This window comes from Quercus suber, unplaced genomic scaffold (assembly GCF_002906115.3).
Source record: "Quercus suber isolate HL8 unplaced genomic scaffold, Cork oak 2.0 scaffold_589, whole genome shotgun sequence".
Taxonomy (NCBI): Eukaryota; Viridiplantae; Streptophyta; class Magnoliopsida; order Fagales; family Fagaceae; genus Quercus; species Quercus suber.
Window position 1 is genome coordinate 386,714 of NW_027070034.1, and position 21,449 is coordinate 408,162.

Here is a 21,449-nt window from a genome sequence, read left to right on the forward strand (position 1 = left end):
TAAGCCCTTGAAAACCCAAAATTCTTTTCTAGGTTTAAAAAAAAAAAATAGTTTTTTTTTTTTTTTAAAGAAAATGAAAGTTAGAGGCTTTAATTGAACAAAAATGAAGTTAGAAGACGAAATTGAATTTTGGTCAAAATGATAGGGTGCAATTTGTAATTTAGCTTTATATTTATTTATTGTTTTTTTTAAACACACTCAAACCGCCATTGTTCCGCCGCCCGAATTCACACATATATAAACTTTCGCGTCCTCACTCCGCAATTCACTGATACTCGCACATAGCTTCTTTCTCAGATTCTCTATTCACACACAAATTCATTCATTCATTCTACAATCTCACACTCTTTCTTTCTTCTTTGCTCTGTTTCTTTCTTTGCTCTGATTTTCTTTCTCCAACAATGGGCAAAAACGTAGTCTCTGATGAAGAAGGTAAGCCCTTGAAAACCCAAAATTCTTTTCTCTCTATTTGTTTATTTTGATTTTGGACAAAACTGCGCTCAAGAAACTTTCTGAGTTTCTCACATTGGTCGCTGTTGGATTTGAAAAACAGATGAGTTCGAGGTCAAAGGCGAGTACGAGAGGGAACACGTCGATGGTCACCGAGGTGGTCGTGATATCGATGACGATGAAGAGGACGAAGAAGACGGTACGGTCTTTAGGGTTTTGCTCTTGTTTTCGAAAAAAGGGTTTCAAAGTCTTAGAATTATGGTTTTGTTTGTTTGCTTGCTTGGAGAGTAAGAAATCTTTTTCCCCTTCGGCGGGGTCTGTTTGGTTGATGGGAAATTTCAAAGTGCGAGTTTTGACACATGGATTTCTTGTGGAAAACCCTAATCGTGTTTGGTTGTTGAGAAGTTTTGGTTGATGAGACATAAAAATCTCAGTCTCATATGGCTACAAAGTGATAACACATGGTTTTCAATGAATTTTTGTAGGAAAAATTGATCACAATAATGTCCATCTGAATACCAGTGGTTGACCCATGTTTCAGTTCTTACCAATTTTTTGTAGTTTGTGAACTTCAATTGATATGAAATTTCTTCTTACTTGTAATTGAGATAACAAAGAATTGATGATTGTTTATTGTTTATATGAATCAACAGTGTACATGCTATCAACTTTACCATTAAAATTATGTTGGTTGGTATGGTCATATGGCCAATTTTTTATATTTACTGCGTGGCACTCAGTAATTTGTTTGTTGTTATTTTTATTTAGTTATTTATGTTTATTTTCTTGTGATAGTTGTGCAATTCAAGGTAAATGGAATTTTAGTTTTTTGGGACTTTTAGTTTTTTGATTTGATGTATGCAGTTATCCTCTGTTGGAAATTATCTTGGTGCTTTTTTGGGGGGATAATATAATATATTCTAATACAACTCTCTCTCTCTCCTCTTCATCCCCTTTCCACTTTATCAATTAAAATATATTATAATTTTTACTAAAGTGCTACAATGCCGTCTTACATTTAAGATGATACTGTAGCACAATTGCAAAAAAATTTGTAATTGTAAGATTTTACAAGTCCGACTATTAGGCTCTTTTTGTGTCTTTATGCTAAATTTTCCCTACATAGACCATTTATAATTGCCAATGGGAATGCTCTTACCTTGTGGACTGGACTGGTCAATATAACTAATTTACAGATTCATTCCTTACCATTTTTGGGTGTAGGATTCAATACACTTGTTGTACTAATTATCAATACGTAGGTTTTAACTTTTAAGTCTCATTTAACGTAGTTAGCTTCATTGGTATAGTTTCTAATGGTTAAATAAGAATTTTGGGGTTCAATCTCCACTTACATCAGAAACCAATTGGTATCTTGGTTTATAGGATTTTTGAGATGCCTTATGAATAATGAATAGAAAAGTCTAACCAAAAGGTTGAACATCATTTTCTTATATATATAAAATCTAAAGATAGTATTTTTCATAATTGTTGAGGTGATAGGTTGTGATTGATTAATTTACATTAGAAGTGATGGTGATAGTTTTAATGAAAAGAATGTTTCACTAATTGATTGGTGTCTTGGTCTATAGGATTTTTGGGATGCACTATGAATAATGAATAGAAAAGTCTAACCAAAAGGTAGAACGCCATTTTCTTATATATTTATATATATAAAGTCTAAAGATAATATTTTTCATAATTGTTAAGATGACAGGCTGTGACTGATTAATTTACATTAGAAGTGATCGTGATAGTTTTAATGAAAATAATGTTTCAATAATTGCAATCTATCACCTCAACAAGTTGTAAATTTTGTTGTAGTTTATAAATAAAATAAATAAATAAAAAGAAGTGGAGTGAGTACCTCATTACTCCTAGAGTCTTCTTTAATTTTCCTCATTTGGAAAAAAATATATTTTTATTGATTTATTGGCCTTACTAAATATGCCCAACAAAAATAAAATTGTACATTTTAAAAAAGTATATATTTTTAAAGTTGTATATAGGTCGAATAAGTTGAATAAAGTATTAAAAAAGTATATATATATTTTTTTTCATTTTTTGTGCAGAAGAAGGGCAGGATGAATATGAGAAGGATGGATTTATAGTGGATGATGTTGATGAAGAAGAGAGGGCAGACAGTGATGAAGAGAGGCAGAGGAAGAAGAAAAGGAAGAAAAAGTAGCTTTTCTTTGCTTTAGCTGTTATTTATATAAAGTGTATTAAAAAAAATAAATGGACTGGGTTGTTGCTGAAAAGTAGTATGAAAAGAGGAGATAAATACCTGTGTTTATTAATTGATACCGATTGAAACAAATTATTATCATTTTTTTTACCTAACAATTAAACTTCATTGCTAGCTGATATATATATTATTTATTTATTTTCCCTTTACCCCCTTCAAAATTGAAGTTGTGTTAGATTTCAAATATTTTTCTCTACTTTTAGTTATTATATTAAAACCCAGACTCAGGGTAAGTTCTTGTTTCTAATGACTTATATTTCCACTTTGTAGAGAGAATTATACACTTGATGAAGATGACTATGAACTCTTGAAGGACAACAATATTGCCATTCCCCATTGGAAGGTTTAGAATTTTCTTGATATCTTTTCATTTCATCCTCTGAGATTGTAATAAATTTTTGTAGAGCTATGTATGTGTAAAGTATAATGATTCATATTTTAGATGTTTTATCTTAAATCTTTATCAGCAGAGCAAAAAGTTTAAGCGGCTGAAAAAAGCTCAGGAGGTTTCCGAGGAGCCCTCTGGATTATCTGACAAGGAGGAGATGTTTGGAAGTGGAAAAGGTGGGCGAACTGCCAAGGAGAAGCTTAAGCAAAGTTTATTTGGTGATGATGAAGGTATTGTCTTATAAAAATTGTTGGCATAGGTGCCTGTTGACTGTTGACTGACTATGTGTTGTGAGTATGTAGGTGCTCCACTTGAGGACATTGCTGAAGAGGAGGAACAAGCAGAAGATGAAGAGGATGGAGACATTGGTGAGGAGGATGAAATGGATGACTTTATTGTGGATGAAGACAATGAGCATGGAGCTCCTCCCAAGTATGTTCTGTGTATATTTCTTCAATACTGAGGTATTCTATTGTTTAACCAAGAAACTAATTTATCTGTGGTTCATTTGTAGAGGAGGGAGGCGGCCAAAGAAAGAAGGGAATAGGATGGCACCAGGAGTTTCCTTATCTGTTATGCAGGAAGCTCATGAAATATTTGGTGATGTTGATGAACTCTTGCAGCTCCGTAAGCAAGATTTATATTCTAGTGAATGGAGGGAAAGGAAACTGGAAGATGAATTTGAACCAATTGTTTTATCTGAGAAGTATATGACAGAGGAGGATGAGCAGATTCGGGAGCTTGACGTCCCTGAAAGAATGCAGGTTTGACAGGCTATTTGAGATATATCTTTATTCCATATATGTGAGATAAAGTGTATTTAATAATTTTCTTTGTCAGATATATGAGGAGATAACTGGTTCTCCTCCATTGGATGATTGTATAGTTGAAGAGAGTAACTGGATACATGGTCAACTCCTAAGTGGCACGGTACCTTTGTTTGGCAATAGAGGCATGGGAACTGCTAAGGAAGGGGGGGATCTTTCTATTGAGAAAGTTGATATCATGAGATTTTTGGACCTACTTCACGTGCAAAAATTAGATGTTAGTATACTTTTATCTACATTGGAAGCCACTCTTTGTTTGATTTGATCTCTATCTTATTATTTTGGCATATTCTTCATGCCTTCAGATACCGTTTATTGCTATGTATCGAAAGGGGGAGTGCCTAAGTCTGCTGAAAGATCCTGAACAACCTGAAGATGATGATGAAAATCAGGATAAGAATGAGAAGACACCTACTCTAAAGTGGCACAAGGTGAATTTATTTTGGCAACAATGAAGTTTATGCTTCGTTAATTGATGAAAATTTACTTAAATTAAAAAAAATAAAAAATTATGCTTGCTAAGAGCAAGACTATATAAGTGAATAGCTGATATTTGCATATACGAAGGTACTTTGGGCGATTCAAGACTTGGACAGAAAGTGGCTGCTGCTTCAGAAGCGAAAGAGTGCTCTTCAGTCATACTACAATAAGCGATTCGAGGAAGAATCTCAACTTGTATATGATGTAACAAGACTCAATTTAAATCAGCAACTCTTTGAATCAATTATGAAGTCCCTCAAGGCAGCAGGATCAGAAAGGGAAGTTGATGATGTTGACTCCAAGTTTAACTCGCATTTCCCTCCGGGTAAAGTGGGATTGGATGAAGGACAATACAAGAGGCCCAAGAGGAAATCACTATATAGTACTTGCAGTAAAGCTGGTCTATGGGTAGTTGTGAGCAAGTTTGGTTACAGCTCTGAGCAACTTGGATTGCAGCTATCATTAGATACGATGGTAAGTTACTTTTCAATTGCAATTTTTATTCTGTTGAACAAAGGCTTAATGTTCCCATTTCATTGGTTTGTAGAGAAATGATGAGTTGGAGGATCCTAAGGAAACACCAGAGGAGATGGCTTCTAGCTTTACATGTTCAATGTTTGAGACACCTCAAGCTGTGCTTAAAGGAGCTAGGCACATGGTATGCTAGTCTTTGTAGTACATAGGCATCAGTGCAAAAGTTTTTCAGTTCAATGCTATATCAAAGGGTATTGTTCTAAGTTTGACTGCCAATTGACTGTGACTTATTTCAGGCAGCTGTGGAGATTAGTTGTGAGCCATGTGTTAGGAAACATGTCCGTAGCAACTTTATGGATCATGCAGTGGTATCAACATGTCCAACACCTGGTGGGAACGTGGTCATAGATTCTTCCCATCAGTTTTCAGGGGTGAAGTGGTTGCGTGAGAAGCCACTAAGTGCATTTGATGATGCTCAATGGCTCCTCATTCAGAAGGCTGAAGAGGAGAAGCTTCTTCAAGTTACTATTAAGATGCCAGAAAGAGATTTGGAGAAGTTGATAAATGAATTCAACGAGTATTATCTTAGTGACAGTGTCAGTAAATCTGCTCAACTATGGAATGAGCAGAGGAAATTGATATTGCAGGATGCACTTTTTGGTTTTCTTACACCCTCCATGATGAAAGAAGCAAGATCTTTGTTGACTAGTAGAGCAAAAAACTTCTTACTTATGGAGTATGGGAAGGTTTTGTGGAATAAAGTTTCAGTGGGCCCATATCAAAGGATGGGCACTGATATTAACTCAGATGAAGAAGCTGCACCAAGGGTCATGGCTTGCTGTTGGGGGCCTGGAAAGCCAGCAACCACTTTTGTGATGTTAGATTCATCAGGGGAGGTGCTGGATGTGCTTTACACTGGGTCCCTCACATTGCGGTCCCAAAATGTGGATGACCAGCATCGTAAGAAAAATGATCAGGAACGTGTATTGAAGTTCATGACAGATCACCAACCACATGTTATTGTTTTAGGAGCTGTGAATATATCTTGTACCCGACTGAAGGAGGATATATATGAGGTGAACATTATTTATCTTTTCATGATAGTCATTAAACTTTCACTGCTTCAGATGGGATTATTCTTCTGTTGATCCTAAACTTTAGCACCATGTTTATGAATCTATTGGTTTTCTGGTACTCTCTATTATATTGTCGTTATCATTTTGATTATAGTATGCCAGGAAGTGAGATGCGATGTGCATTTGTCATTGTGCCTTCGTCATTATGTCTTCACTTCTAGAACTGGTGCTATCTGAATTTATTTTTTAAAAGATAATTGCATTGGTGTTTCACCTAAAACAGCACCTCCTCCCCCATAAGAAAGGGTGGGGAAAAATAAGGTCGCGGGTTCAAAAACAGTGCTTGTGTAAGCTTACCTATTAAAAAGGGTAGGTTTTAACAATACTGTTCTTAATCTTTTTTCCTTCTAAAACTTTTGAAACCTAAAGTTTTAAAGTAGAAGTGGTGTATTTTTCCTCATTACTAAATATAATTTAAAAATCTAATATGTTTTACAACTTACGATGTGAATTGTATGGGTCTCCACCAATGTTTCATTTTGTTCTACTAGTACTCTATTTGGTATCTGTTTTTTTCCATGTTTGGAATCAGTGATCAATTACTGCATGATACTTTAGGAATCTCTTTCTGTGTGGAGCAGTGATGTAGTTCATGTTCTTAATTTCTCAATTGTTAGATGTGGTCTTATTTTAGTTTACTGCATGTTTATCAGATTATTTTCAAGATGGTGGAGGAAAATCCCAGAGATGTCGGGCATGAGATGGATGGGTTAAGCATTGTTTATGGGGATGAGTCTCTACCTCGCCTTTATGAGAACTCTCGGATTTCATCTGACCAGCTACCTGGGCAATCAGGTACATATTTCATTACCTTTCTTATTTATAATGTTTTCTAGGCTTCTTTAATTGATTTTGTTCTCTTGTTTTGTTAGACATTGTTAAACGGGCTGTCGCTCTCGGGCGATATTTGCAAAATCCTTTGGCAATGATTGCGACGCTATGTGGACCGGGAAGGGAAATCTTATCATGGAAACTTAGTTCGCTAGAGAACTTTTTAAACCCAGATGAGAAATATGGAATGATTGAACAGGTTTTGGTAGACGTAACAAACCAAGTGGGTGTTGACATTAATTTGGCTATCAGTCATGAATGGTTGTTTGCTCCTCTACAATTCATTTCTGGGCTTGGACCTAGGAAGGCAGCATCTCTGCAGAGGTCCTTGGTAAGAGCTGGGCCAATATTTACTCGAAAGGACTTTGTCACGGTGCATGGACTTGGTAAAAAGGTGTTTGTCAATTCGGTTGGTTTCTTGCGTGTCCGGCGGAGTGGATTGGCTGCTAGCAGCAGCCAGTTCATTGATTTGCTAGATGATACAAGAATACATCCAGAATCTTATGGTCTTGCACAAGAGTTGGCCAAAGACGTTTATGATGAGGACAATGCTGACACAAATGATGATGATGATGATGCACTGGAGATGGCAATAGAGCATGTTAGAAATCGACCTAGGATTTTGAAAGGCCTTGATGTTGATTTATATGCTAGTGGCAAGAACTGTGAGAATAAGATAGAAACTTTTTATGACATAAAAAGGGAACTGATGCAGGGTTTTCAGGATTGGCGTAAACAGTATAAAGAGCCTAGTCAACATGATGAATTCTATATGATTTCAGGTGAAACTGAGGAGACCCTTGCTGAGGGAAGAATTGTGCAAGCCACTGTCCGTAGCGTGCAAGGTCAGAAAGCAATTTGTGTGCTTGAATCTGGTTTGACTGGGATACTCATGAAGGAAGACTATTCAGATGACTGGAGGGAGGCTGAGTTGTCAGACAGGCTACATGAAGGTGACATTCTCACTTGCAAGATTAAATCAATTCAAAAGAACAAGTATCAGGTCTTCCTAGTTTGTAGAGAGAGTGAGATGCGAAGTAACCAACATCAGTATGTTAGACACCTTGATCCATACTACCATGAAGAACAAAGCAGGCTGAGTACGCAAGACAAAGCTCGCAAAGAAAAGGAGCTCGCAAAGAAGCATTTTAAGCCAAGGATGATTGTTCACCCCCACTTCCAGAATATTACCTTAGATGAAGCGAAGGATGTATGTTGTCAACTAAAACATTTTTGATATCTTGTGCACTAATAACTTGTTTGTTAGGTTTAATGGAATTTTGAACCTTGTCAGTCACAAGGATCATTTATGCTTTTCAAAGAAATCTTGTTGAAGTCTTCCTTCTTTATAAGTTTTAGTATATCTACTTTTTTCTAATATGTAAGTTACGCATGCATGCACAAGGATCATTTTTCTTCCCTTTTGGATGTGAATAAATTGAATTTTTTTTAAATTGTATCTTATTTGTTGATACTTTGTGCTTGGGTTTTACTTGAATTATAGGATTTAAGTCATAGTATACCATTTCTGGAATGGACCAAGATAGGGTTTTCTTTGTTTTTCAGTAATTGTCATTATGTTTTGTATACTAGGTGCTTTCATATGTTGGCAAGAATTTAATACATTTTTATGATGTTTGGATCTTACAGTTCTTGTCTGACAAGGATCCTGGCCAGAGTATCATCAGCCCCAGTTCTCATGGACCTTCCCATCTAATTCTAACTCTCAAAGTTTATGATGGAGTTTATGCTCATAAGGACATAGTTGAAGGTGGAAAGGAGCACAAAGACATCACAAGCTTACTTCGTATTGGGAAGTCATTGAAAATTGGGGAGGACACTTTTGAGGATTTGGATGAGGTTAGTATTTTTCTTCAGAGGGTTATTTTCTGATTAGTTGTTGTTCATTGAAGTTGCATATTGATGATAGTGGTAAACTGCTCTAAGTTCTGAATCAAACTTGACATTATTCAATATGTAATTGGTTCAACATGGATATTGATTAATGGGGGGCATTCTGAAAATTGAACTTGAGAGCTTTCATACCCAAAGTTAGCTGGATTTACCTACCAAATCACACCTTATATGTGGAATGCCTTCTATCTTGAATGAGTAGAACTAATGACAATTATATCATAGAATTATTATTATTGAGGGAAAGATGGAATCCCTTTTTAAGTTTGCAAAGGCTATGAGCTGTCATTACTGAATTAGTAGATATTATGCATATTCCAGTAAGAAATACATCCTTTGTGGAGTGTTGCTTAGCTTCACATCACAGCAGAACAAGGATTTAGTGTACAAATTTGTAGTCAAATTGTCATTTGAATAAGTATCTATGATTTTGGAGAAAAAACAATATTATATTATTGTTGTTGTTACACATTGGGGGTAATGGCATGGGCTTTTGTGCCTCTTGATGTCACTTTTTGGATTTGATATTGGCATAAACAAAGTTAAAATCGATTTAGTTGTTTATGTCATGTGTAAACTTCTTGTTTTTTATCTTCCAATAGTTCATTATTACTTATCCAAATTTTTTTAAAAAATTTGTAGGTGATGGATCGATATGTTGATCCCTTGGTGTCTCACTTAAAAGGGATGCTAAGTTATCGGAAGTTCAGGAAGGGCACAAAAGCAGAAGTTGATGAACTCCTAAGGATTGAGAAATCAGAGAATCCTATGAGGATAGTTTACTGTTTGAGTATCTCACATGAGCATCCAGGCACATTTATCCTAACTTATATAAAGAGTACAAATGCACACCATCAATGTATTGGTCTATATCCTAAGGGATTTAAGTTCCGGAATAGGATGTTTGAGGACATTGATCAGCTTGTAGCATACTTTAAAAGACATATTGATGATCCTCAGTCAACACAATTTCTCAGATCAATCCCTGCTAGGGTGCCAATGTGAAGCCCCACAACTAGTGTTGTTAATAGTGTGTGCCTAAACTCTTAAAGCTCAAAGCTCCAAGGTCTGAGCGCTTCACATGGTCGAAGCAAAGCTCATTTAATGAAGCAAATAACATGGACATTGACTAATTAAACTAACGCTATTCTTAAGGTGTTGTATTACACAAACAATTTTTTTTTATTTTATTTTTTTAAATTTACATATGAAAAGAAATCAAGAAGGATAATTTCATATTCTTGTAGTTTTTGGACTTGATTTATTTTCATTGAACCATATACTTTATTTGATCATAACTATCCTGACTATGTATTATTATAAAGTACAAGAGAATTTTACAATATGGTATGTTTAAACTTTCAATGAGTAGATTACTATCATATTGTTATCTGTTAATAATTGTTTTAAATTTTACTATAAAAAAGTTTTAAGAAATTGAAATAACTGGTATAAAATTTGAATGTACCAATTGTGCAATTTCATTATCCATTTTATCTAATTAGCAAAATATGTTACTATTATGAGTTTATGAACTTTTTTTTCCCATATGCCATTTATCATTTTATTAGAAATTATTTATATTATATTTGAAAAATATGCGCTTGCAGTGCACGCTTATGCTTGTGCGCTTAAGTGCACTAGATGCTTTTACCAACATTACTTGCAATGGGGGGTTTAAAATTCTATTTCAAATAATTTGAAGAATTTTAAAATGAAATCTACATTGCATTTTAATTATCTTAATCATGATCTATCATAATAATTTTGTAATTTAATATAATACAACGTAGACATTACGTACCAATAACCATCTCTATGCCAAGTAGCATAAATATGTTTGCATTTCGATAATTTAATCCATATGAAACTAATAAAATTCCAAGTGGCTCATTTATATAGGATTTTTAATTAATGAGTGCATTGCACGGGTATATTACTAACCCTAAACATAATATGTAACAAATTAAGCTTTAAATCCTCAAACATTTGTTTTAATCAATTGAGAATTCATAGTTGAACCTCACAAATTTGGGACTAAAGTTTTGTTGTCGTTTACCGCATCATTTACTAAATGGTTTGATAACAACCGGAAATTTGTCAGAGCTCAAAAACTATCCTCTATGCAACCAAATCCTACTATCTTAGCAATGAAGACCTTGATTTAATCCAGTAATAAAGACCTTTTAATCTCATCTAGGTGAAAATACAAAACCAAAATGTACTATATTTTACCATGGTCAGGTGAAAAATTCTCATCCATCCAAGAAATAAGGAAATTAGAACGAGTAGAGAGAATGGAAAGTCTTGACAGAACTAGAATGAAGGACTTCACTCTGCAACCTAGTATTTGAGCAAGATACACTTTACTATTGTATTAATACCATAGATAAATAAACTGTTGTAAATTACTTCACCTGGGATGTACAGCCAGTGCAGGTCCAAAAAGGGTACTACATTTTTTTATGTAATGTCAAAACATTCAAAAGAGACTAGGAAAAGAGAGAGACTAGAACTCGTGATATAACCAACCACAACTAAACTGCTTCAGACCATCCATTCCCAGGTTGGGATTGTGAAGAACTTCTCTTAGGGGCAGTAACCAAACCCAAAACCCCATTATCAATACCAACACCGATCATTTCCATCGGCACCATTGTCTCTGCCACTAGCTCCACCACCCCAACTATTACAGCCACTGCCACTTCCACTACCACCTCCAAAGACTAGGGAAAACCTCATTAATTTCCAAGTGAGTTTTGAATTTTAGCAACTGGAAAACTGCTCCAACCATCTTTGGTAGCTAAATCCCATTTGGCAGCATCATAATCAGAATCCTGCCACCCGTCGTTGGAACTATTTTCACTTTTGCTGTTATATCCATATGGCCTAAGCACCTGATTTGAATGGGATAAATGACTAAATGTAAAAGATAGATAGTGAATTTGCGATGAACATAAATTGAACTTGAGAAAGGAAATAGACAATTTTTTTTTTAAATATTAATTATCTGTTTAGTTCATTCATATGCTGAACTCCTAAATAATGGAGAAACAAGTTTACGAGGCCTCTCTCCTAATTAATGACATAAACAAAACAGGGAGGAACATTCCCAATATCAAAAGGGCAAGATATATATAATGACCATTTGGCCAGAGTATAAGGAGCATAATTATATGCATCTCTCTAGACCCAACACAAACTTAAACCAGGGAAATTGCAAGGAATTTCTGCATTGGATCCTGAATAACATGGTGGCAAATACAAATACAACTTAAGTTAAATACGAACGTTCTTTAGGAAATTATAAAATGGCAAATACAAATACAACTTGAATTTAAATACAAATACTTTAGGAAATTATTAATTATTATTAAGATGAAATTAAATAACCAAGCAATATCAATTATCCTTCAGTTGCTCAGCTGGATCGTGTCGTGTTGACTTATCTCTCTGGATGTTCTTCATCTTCATGCAAACATTATCCTTATCTGCAGCTTTCTTCTAAATAAGACCGCTCTATAACAGCGCCTACTCGTATGTCTATGTCAGCCACCTCTATTTATGTAATCATTTTGGTTTATAAGTTACAAATTATAGATAAAGCATAAAGCATAACTTATGAAGAACAGGAGTTGTAGGCCTAAAATCTTTCTCTTGACAAAAAAAAAATCTCATATAAAGGTTGTAATAAGTGAGCTTTCTATTCCAAATTATTGAAAAAAAAAAAAGCATGCAACAAGATTTTTTTTTGAAGTAGAATCAAAATTTATCGATAACCTTATTAATAAAATAATTATGTTTGGGAAGATAATGATTATTAAAAAAAAAATTAAGCACTTTCATAGGACTTATAATCAAATTTTATTCAATGATAATCATGATAAAGCCTGACAAAAGCTTTGTCCTAGTCAATTTTCCTACCAAATGAGGAGGGAGAAAAACACTTAGAAAATACACGTCCGTGCAAACAAGAATGTTTCATTCAACTAGCCATTCATTATTGTACTTTGTACATAATGAAAAAGGAAGAATAGCTCAACTCCTAAGAAACCAACAGTTCTTTTAAAATTAAAGTGTAGGTCATGATATTTGCCAATAATTTGCCATGTTTATCTAAGTGGAGCCAGATATGACCAAAAAAACAGTTCTAGAAGTTCTTTTTTTTTTTTAAAAAAAAAACTATTTAGTTGCATATGTCAAAAGAACAAATTAAGAATAAAATTTATTTTTTTAAAAACAAAATCATGAGGTAAACGGTATTACAAAAAAAAAATCCATGGGATAATACACATCAAGTTGCAAAATGAAAGCTCAAAATAAACAAACTTATATAAAAGGTTTGCATACACTAGCATCGTAAAATGGCCAAAAGAAAAAGCAAAAAGAGGAATGTGACCATAACACAAAACAAAAGGACACATTAATGCATTTAGATTAAGTTAGAGTAGAATTTTTATCTTGTATTTTAAAAAAAAAAAGACACATTAATGCAGTGTTGATGCATAAATTATGCAAGTCATTCATACGTAATCACTCCAGCCACAATACCTGGATGTGTTTTACCTAAATTAAAATAGTTGGGGTAGAATTTTAGATTACTTGAAACTTGACTTATAGGCTTTTACCTAAATTGAATTATTCTAATTAGTGAGAATTTAAGCATTTGTTGCCCCCCAAAAAAAAAAAAAAAACCACAATCTGAATAATTAATGAGATGAATAACAACAACACATTAGTTTAACAAACTATAATATACATATATATTGAATCACTTGGCGCAAAGCATGTAGGGTGTAAGTTTTACAATATTAGGACCAATGGGGGGGGGGGGGGGGAAGGTCATGGGGATTGGGGAACTTAGGTTGAGTTTGACATTGGCTTACAAACTCAGTTTTTATTATTATTTAGGTTGCGTTTGGCATTGGCTTAAAAAGCCAGCTTATTTTACTATTTAGCTTGTTTTTGTTATTATTTATGAGTTCCACTGCACTTTTTGGTACTATTCATTGGTCTCATTGTACTATTTCAGCTAACTTTTACTTTTATCTATAGTATTTTTAGCAAAAAAATTTCAGTTTCAGCTAAATAGTGTGTGTTTGGCATTGATTATTTTTGCTAGCTTATTTTATTATTCAGCTTATTTTTGCTACTATTCATGGCTCTCACTGCACTTTTTATTACTATTCATAAGTCCAACTATACTATTTTGGCTAATTTTTACATTTATTTACAATACTTTTAGTAAAAAATTTTCAATTTCAACTAAATAAGTTATTTCCAAACAGACACTTAGCTTATTTTTGCTATTATTCAAGGGTTTCATTGCACTTTTTGATACTATTTATGGGTCCTACTGTACTATTTCAATTACTTTTTAGTTTTATCTACAGTACTTTCAGTAAAAAAATTTCAGTTTTAGCTAAATAAGCTATTTCCAAAAGGACTAACAAAATTCTTAAGTTAAAATTGTGATAGTAGAATAAGTGAAAATAAATATCAAATAACAAATCACTACTGTATTAAAATTAATTAATGAATAGAAAAAAAAATGAGAAAAATTGAATTCTAAAGATGCAAGATGTAAACCTCACATCATATGCATCATAATAAAAAATAAAATAAAAAATAAAAATAACAAAGCAAAAAAGAAAATAGTAACAAAATCTAGTAAGTGTGCATTTGGCAACATTTATTTTTGACAACTTATTTTACTATTTAGCTTATTTTTATCTCTATTCATAGACTTCATTGCACTTTTTAGTACTATTTATGGGTCTCACTGTACTATTTCAATTAATTTTTACCTTTCTCTATAGTACTTTCAGTAAAATGTTTTCAGTTTTAGCAAAATAAACGAATCTCAAACAGACCCTAAGTTTAGTCTCAACACATAAAATAATAGAAATTTAAGTTTTCAAAACATTAAGGAGCCGTTTGGTATGGGAGTTTCAGCAATGTTGTTTGTTGTTTAAATGCCCAAACAGTTGGGCCCCTCACTAAGTTATATGTTTGGTAAGATGTGTTTTTCAAATGTTGTTTAAGTTGTTCAAATGGTGTTTGAGATATATTACCGTTTGGTTGAAACACATGGGGCCCACCTGAAGTGACACCTCAACTCTCTTCTCTCCCACGCGTCCATTCAAAGTTTCTACCCTCTCATCTTCCCGAAGCTCTTCTCCTCTCCCTCTTGCACAGAATCTAGTCTGAGCTTGTTCATAAACACGCAGAGAACCCCAAATTACGAAACCCTAAATTTGCCAAAACTAATCCCCAAATCGTACAGCTTGATTCATCTCCCAACCACCATATTTACTTGAACACTCTAGCCATACCTTTCCTCACTATTTTGGGCAAGACTTTTAAACAACCATCAGACTTTATCTCAAATCAATTTAAGTGCTCTTGCACAGTGCATCTACCATTAACTAAGTATATTATGGAGCTTGCAGACACAGCGTCTTCCTCCTCAGTCATTCCGCCATATTCATCCTCCTCCAACGCAGTTCCTTCGCCTACGGTAAGTGTTTAATTTTGCTGTTGACTTCAATGTTCAATTTTGCTGTTGCATTTGTTCTTAGTTGCTGTTGATTGTTGATTGTTGCTCTTGATTTTGGACACGATTTTCCTCCATGCCCATCTAACTAAATCTAAGTATAATTTGTTAAATGGGCTTTTTGAAGCTAAAAGATTGAGTTTAGGAAAATGGGCTTTATCTCAGAAATCATTAATAAAGGCCTAAAGTGTATGTTTGATTTCATATCAATCATTTATAATTGTGATGTTAATTTTGTTTTGTTTCCCCATGCTGTATGTAACTTGTCTTCACTGCAATCTCTATTATATATACTTGTAATAACTGGTTTGAGTTAATTGGTAAATGTGTTGCTCTAGCTGTATTATTTTTAATACATAACACTACAACATGTTTGGTAGAGTTTTTTGTGCAAAGGACCATTTTACTATTCTTCAATTACTGGTATTGGTGAGGATTAGGTTCAAGTCTGAGAAATCATAAAACTAATTAGGAAAATAGAAACCTTGAATTTACTAGGCAACCATGTACACTCTGTCTTGCCTACTATCCATGTTAGTGGATATTTTTGGCTTAAGTGTGTATCTCTTATTAGATGGCTGCATCATCCAACGTTGAGGATTGCAAGTTATGGCCTCCACCTTTTGAGAAGCACTTCATTGATGTTTTGGTTGAAGAAGAAGCCAAAGGGAACATGCCTTTTGGGCAATTCAAAAAAGGGCTTTGGACAATTGTCTGAGACGAGTTCAATCAACGAGCCGAAAAGCCTATCACAAAGACCAATTATGCCAGAAATATCAAAGGTTAAAGCTAAGACACTATGTTTTTTCCCAACTAATTGGTCGAACCGGAATGAGATGGGATTCTGTTACGAACATCGTCACAGGTAGTGCCGCGACTTGGGCACAGGTAGTGGCGGTGAGTGTTATAGGTTTGCTTTTTTCTTTTCATGCCGTTGATTCACTAAAGTTTTCATATAAATAATCCCATATATACCACATCTTGATAGGCCAACCCTAGGTGCAAAGAGTTTCATAAAAAGGGGCTAGACCACTATGATCTGCTAGGACAGCTCTTCAGCATGGGCACTGCAACTTGATTACTCCAAATTTCCTCTGCCTAACCAGCCCCTAACAGTGATGAAGAGCAAGAATTGGATGCCACTTTCCTAACACATGGAGTACACGTCAATGTCGAACCTTATAGTCCAAACGATGTAGAGGAGATTGAAGCCCCTGTTGCAGGGCAATGCAGCAAGCATGTTGGAAAGCAGCCATCTCACTTCGAGACCTCGGCAGGGAAGAAGAGGAAAGGACAGCCCATTGAGTATATCACTGATGCTGTCATGGAGTTCATAGACATGTCAAGGAAAAGGCGTAGTGATAAGGATAGCGATAGTCGAAAAACAACTGTTGAATCTACGCCAGTGGGTGATAGGTTCTCAATGGACTAGGCTGTCACAATTCTTAACAGTATTGAAAATGTTGATGATTACGCCATGTTCAAGGTCCTTAATGAACTCCAAAAGCCCAATAGTAAGGCTACTTTCATCATGCTGAAGCCGGATAGAAGAAGGGACTGGATGGATTTAGTGAGTAATTTACTGTAGGGGAGTTGGTTAAGGAAAGGGGGCAAGTTTGGGCTATTTTTGTGGGGTTGCAGCTACTATTTCTGTTGTTATGTTTATTATGCTAATTACCACTAGAACCATTTTTTGTTGCATTGGTTGTATGGTTTAGTGGGGTCGCATTTTACTGTGCAAAGGAACAATGATCTTACTATATGTGAACATGTATGTTAATGATGGTAGTATTTGCTAGTTTGTAAGGAACCAGTTACTTTTTATTGTTAAAAACTAGCTTTGGTGCTGATGTTGTTAATAACTTTGGTGCTGAGTTAATTGTTAAAAACTAGCTTTGGTGCTGAGTTTATTGTATAAAAACTAACTTTGGTGCTGAGTTTATTGTAAAAAACTAGCTTTGGTGCTGATGTTGTTAATAACTAGTTTTGGTGCTGATTATTCCAACTGTCTTTGCTGCACCATTCATTTGTCTTTGCTGCAAAGACATGATATGCTGTTTTAACTGGTGGATGTTGTTTGTATAATCATTATGCTGTCCTGAGCAATCTCTGCTGTTTGCTGTCTTTGCTGCAAAGTTCTATAAATATAAGCTGTTGATGGTGTACTACATATATAGAGAAACAAAACATAACCTGTTGATGGATGAGAAATCATTGATCCAGCGAAACTTCCAACTGATGGTTTGAAACACCCTAAAGCATGGTTTGAAACATGCTAAAGAATAATGCTAAACATGTGTTGGCTGCAAATTTTTTTGAGTTTGGCTCCTTTGCTGTGCAATGCATTTTAAGAGTATTGGCTGCAACCTTTTGGGGATGCTCAGTGAGATTCTGCCTAAACTGAACCTTCATTTATTTGATTTTATTTATTACTTTTAATTACATGTGATGTGATTAGTGCTTTATTTTTGTGATAAAGTTGGCATCCATCTTTGTTGGAACATGCACACATGTATTGCTTAGTATAGTAGCTAATTGTTAGAGATGTTTGTTTCAGATGAATCCTTTGTGAATTTTTTCTAAGCTAGAACTCTCTTTACAATTTGCAGAAAATAATTTTTTAGTAACTTAACAAAGTTCAAGTACAACTTATGTGAATTCCGATGTTGTTGACTCTTATGTTCTTTGTACAGGTTTGCAAAACCTTTAAAAGATTATCTTCTTTCTCAATTGAAGTTAATTGGGATATAAATAATTTTAAAAAAATATCGTGAAAAAAGAAGAAGAAAATGAAAATCAATTTTAAGCATACATTTTCAGTAATAATATTTATATGAGAATATCTGTCATGTATTTGAACTCATCCTTTCATCGATCATCAAAGATATGAATGATCAGAATCCTTCAGGTCTCCTTTACTAGAACAACGGTAGTTTGATTTTTTTTTACTTTACTGAGAAAGGTAGTTTGATGTTCATACTATGGCTTTTACAAATTATTAAATGTAATTGATTGGATCCCTATATCTTCTTCAGTGAAATGAAAATGGGTTGAAGACCTAATTTAATTGCTTATATGCCCGTGATCTATGTAAGGCTGCAATATCAAATATTTCCATTAGATCATTTAATAAGAAAATAGGGCATATTTAATGTAAATGGGGAGCTTATATTTATATTTATATCATTTCTCTACATATGTGTGCAAGTAACTACTGTCAGTATCTATACGTGAAGTTATTTATCTGCCTATACTTTCTTCTAAATTCCACTTTATATTGGGCAGTATTTATGATAATATTTATGATAAAATTTATGTAGAGTTTCTATCAACGCAAAAAGTAACGAGGCATTGTATGACTTTCCTCTTCAGTAAGGTTTTTTGGGCAAGAAGAGTCAAGTTAAAAGCTGAAAGGACACTGAATTTTTTGGATTATACGGTGGCAATATTAGGCAACTGAGAGAGTAATCCTAAACTTTGACCCGGTGGGGCTCCAAACTGACAAAGGTATATGGATTTTTTCTTTCTTTTGATTTCATTGTCTCCAAAAAAAGGCCTTATTGACCCAAATGTTTTCACTTTAGTTATTAAACTTATTACATTATCACTATTGTTATGAATACATTTTGTGGCAACATTATTTGAAGTGAGATTTTTTTTTTTTTTTTATTATTTTAAATTGCCCATATGGTACAACAAGTGCATAATAAATTGGAACATGCCTTTAAGCATTCATTTCTAAATTCAATACACTCTGTTCTATTATATAACTATTGTTATTGTAATAAATCTTCATTGGCAGCATTAGTAAAACCCTAGTAATATTTGATTTAACATTGTTAACTTTTGATTTGACACAAGTATTATATTTATTTGTGTTTTAGTTAATTATAATATTTTAATTATGACATAATCACAATCTATTTTAGACATTCCAGCAGCCATTCAAGCAGTTAGGGTTGCTGCTATACTTAATTCGAAAAGTATAGTATATTATTTCTCATTTGTAAGCTTTATTTTCTTTTACATTATCATAATTATCCCTTTTCTATTGCTGACAACGTCTGTCACCATACAGTTGTGATTCCACTATGGCTGACCACAACACAAATGACGAACTCAGTGATGTAGAACACAAAATTATGTCAGTCTATGTTGCCATCTGTATTGACTACGTCCAAAAACACTATTTGAAGACTCTGATGTGCACTATTATTCTGTCGGGAAGTCATATGTGCATGAGACACTTGAAGGACATCCATAGAAATGTTATAATATCGTTTCGCATGGACAAGCATGTTTTCCTGCATTTGTGCAGTGAGTTGAAAAGGCTACACTTGTTAGAAGAGGACACCAGAATTGTCTCTATTGAGGAGTCATTGGCACACTTTTATATATTTGGGCATAATGCGAACATGAGGGTGACTAGAAACCGGTTCCAGCGTTCACTAGAAACAATTCAATGGAGATTTTGTTAGGCGTTACGGGCGATTCACTCATTGGGGTGCCTCATAATAAGGCCTGATCAGGATGCGACTAAGCTCCCTCATCATCTTCGTGGAAATATGAAGTTCCCTCATCATCTTCGTGGAAATATGAAGTATTACCCATGGTTTGAGGTACGAATACATCTATATTATAAATATATTTGATGAATACATCTATATTATAAATATATTTGATGATACGACGAAAGTTAAATTAAGACAAATATGTACATAGGATGATACTGTTAGTAGGGAGTTCATTTTATAGTGTGGTAGTCAATGGAAATTGTTAATTTCAATTGTTAATTTATACTCTTGTTACCTTATGACTAGTCAGTTGAAATGTATGTTCTGTCAACAAAAATGTGTAGGAGCTATTGATGGTACACACGTCAATGCTTCTGCACCGACCTATAAAAGTACTGCCTACCGGGATAGATCCAGTGACATCTCCTAGACTGTTATGTATGTGTGCAATTTTGATATGAGGTTCACGTACGGGCATGCTCGCTGGAAGGGTAGTGCACATGATTCGCGAGTGATGCAAGAGGCCTTCGCGATCTAGGATTTCAATTCCCTTGGCCGCCCAGAGGTGATCACTAAATATACCCTGTTTCATGCAGTTATTAATTTTGTTACNCACACACACACACACACACACACACACACACACACACATATATATATTTATTTATATATTTATAAATATAAAAAATAGCGGTAAATCCTAAATGGTGCACCAGTATTGACCGATATCCGAAATATATCGTACCGCTGGCTAAACCGGTACAGTCTTCAGTGCGGTATTAACTCTCTTGCGTGGAACCTGGCAATATACTTACCTTGGGTGGTGTAAGAGTTGGAGGCGAAGGGAACGAGGAAGCCTTTAGTCCTCAGGCACAACATGCCATGTCCCAGTTTTGGGATGACATCATAGTAGCTATGTGGGTAGAGTACACAGGCAACCGTTCGTGAGTTCTATTGAAACAAGTCTGTTTCGTTTTCTCTCTTGCATTTAATCTTCTTTTTGTCTTTCTTTCCTTTCTTGCATTGCATTTCAAATGTTAATGTGTTTTGCTTTCTAAAAATAAAAAATAATAAACACAGCGTTTTGAGGTTTTAGGCTAGACATAAGTAAGTCATGATTGTTGGGCAATTACTATACTGATCTTTGTGACATACGTATTGTTTGTTGGGCAATTATTATAAAGAAAGATCGATCTTTTTTTCATTCATAGTCGTTCATGATCTTCGAATATTGGTTGCAGACATTACCGACAGTGACTAAAACTTCACTTATTAATTAGTGTATTTTAATTAGGACAAGGGAAATTAACATGGAGATGAGACATTTTTTGGACTCTCACTTGTGGTTTTCTATATATAAGAGGATGTATGATTCAGTGCCAAGTGTGTTATATCAAATATTATTTATAGTTTCATGTAGAAAGATAAAAAAGGGGGAGGGTTCTAACCTTAATTACAGTTTTAAGGAGTCTTTAAAGCTAAAAACAATTTTAAGGTTGAAGTTGAAATTTAGTGCTTTTAGGGAGAAATTGTGTATCAATATTACAATAGCTCTATAAATCTAGAACTGTAAATCCACAACTGTAATCAATATTACAATCTTTAAAGCTGAAAATAATTTCAAGCTTTAT

The 21,449-nt window shown here is 34.2% G+C and overlaps 1 protein-coding gene and 1 long non-coding RNA gene across 4 annotated transcripts; both read left to right on the forward strand.

Moving 5' to 3' along the window:
• The first annotated feature begins 263 nt into the window (after positions 1–263).
• On the forward strand, positions 264–9,994 carry LOC112031657 (transcription elongation factor SPT6 homolog). Its single transcript, XM_065764876.1, has 16 exons — positions 264–432; positions 554–649; positions 2,523–2,634; positions 2,969–3,041; positions 3,166–3,316; positions 3,389–3,518; positions 3,601–3,850; positions 3,927–4,130; positions 4,219–4,344; positions 4,481–4,867; positions 4,941–5,051; positions 5,164–5,943; positions 6,657–6,798; positions 6,876–8,044; positions 8,485–8,694; positions 9,391–9,994. The coding sequence occupies exons 1-16, from the start codon at positions 402–404 to the stop codon at positions 9,751–9,753; spliced, it is 4,335 nt and encodes a 1,444-aa protein (XP_065620948.1). The 5' UTR covers positions 264–401; the 3' UTR covers positions 9,754–9,994.
• Positions 9,995–14,828: 4,834 nt separating this feature from the next.
• Positions 14,829–20,424, forward strand: LOC136063880 (uncharacterized). 3 transcript variants are annotated; one of them, XR_010625534.1, is made up of 6 exons: positions 14,829–15,268; positions 15,879–16,201; positions 16,293–16,874; positions 18,677–18,811; positions 19,383–19,923; positions 20,163–20,424. It is a non-coding gene; the product is annotated as an uncharacterized LOC136063880 (long non-coding RNA). The 3 variants fall into 3 exon arrangements; XR_010625536.1 differs by lacking the exons at positions 15,879–16,201; positions 16,293–16,874 and having other exon boundaries at positions 14,834–15,268; positions 18,625–18,811; XR_010625535.1 differs by lacking the exons at positions 15,879–16,201; positions 16,293–16,874 and having other exon boundaries at positions 14,835–15,268.
• Positions 20,425–21,449: the final 1,025 nt, after the last annotated feature.

Bases quoted from the DNA above. Each gene is read 5' to 3' on its own strand.
- LOC112031657 (XM_065764876.1), top strand. From the start codon at position 402: ATGGGCAAAAACGTAGTCTCTGATGAAGAAG. The intron at 5,052-5,163 runs GTATGCTAGTCT...GACTTATTTCAG, and splicing joins TTAAAGGAGCTAGGCACATG to GCAGCTGTGGAGATTAGTTG. The intron at 5,944-6,656 runs GTGAACATTATT...CATGTTTATCAG, and splicing joins TGAAGGAGGATATATATGAG to ATTATTTTCAAGATGGTGGA.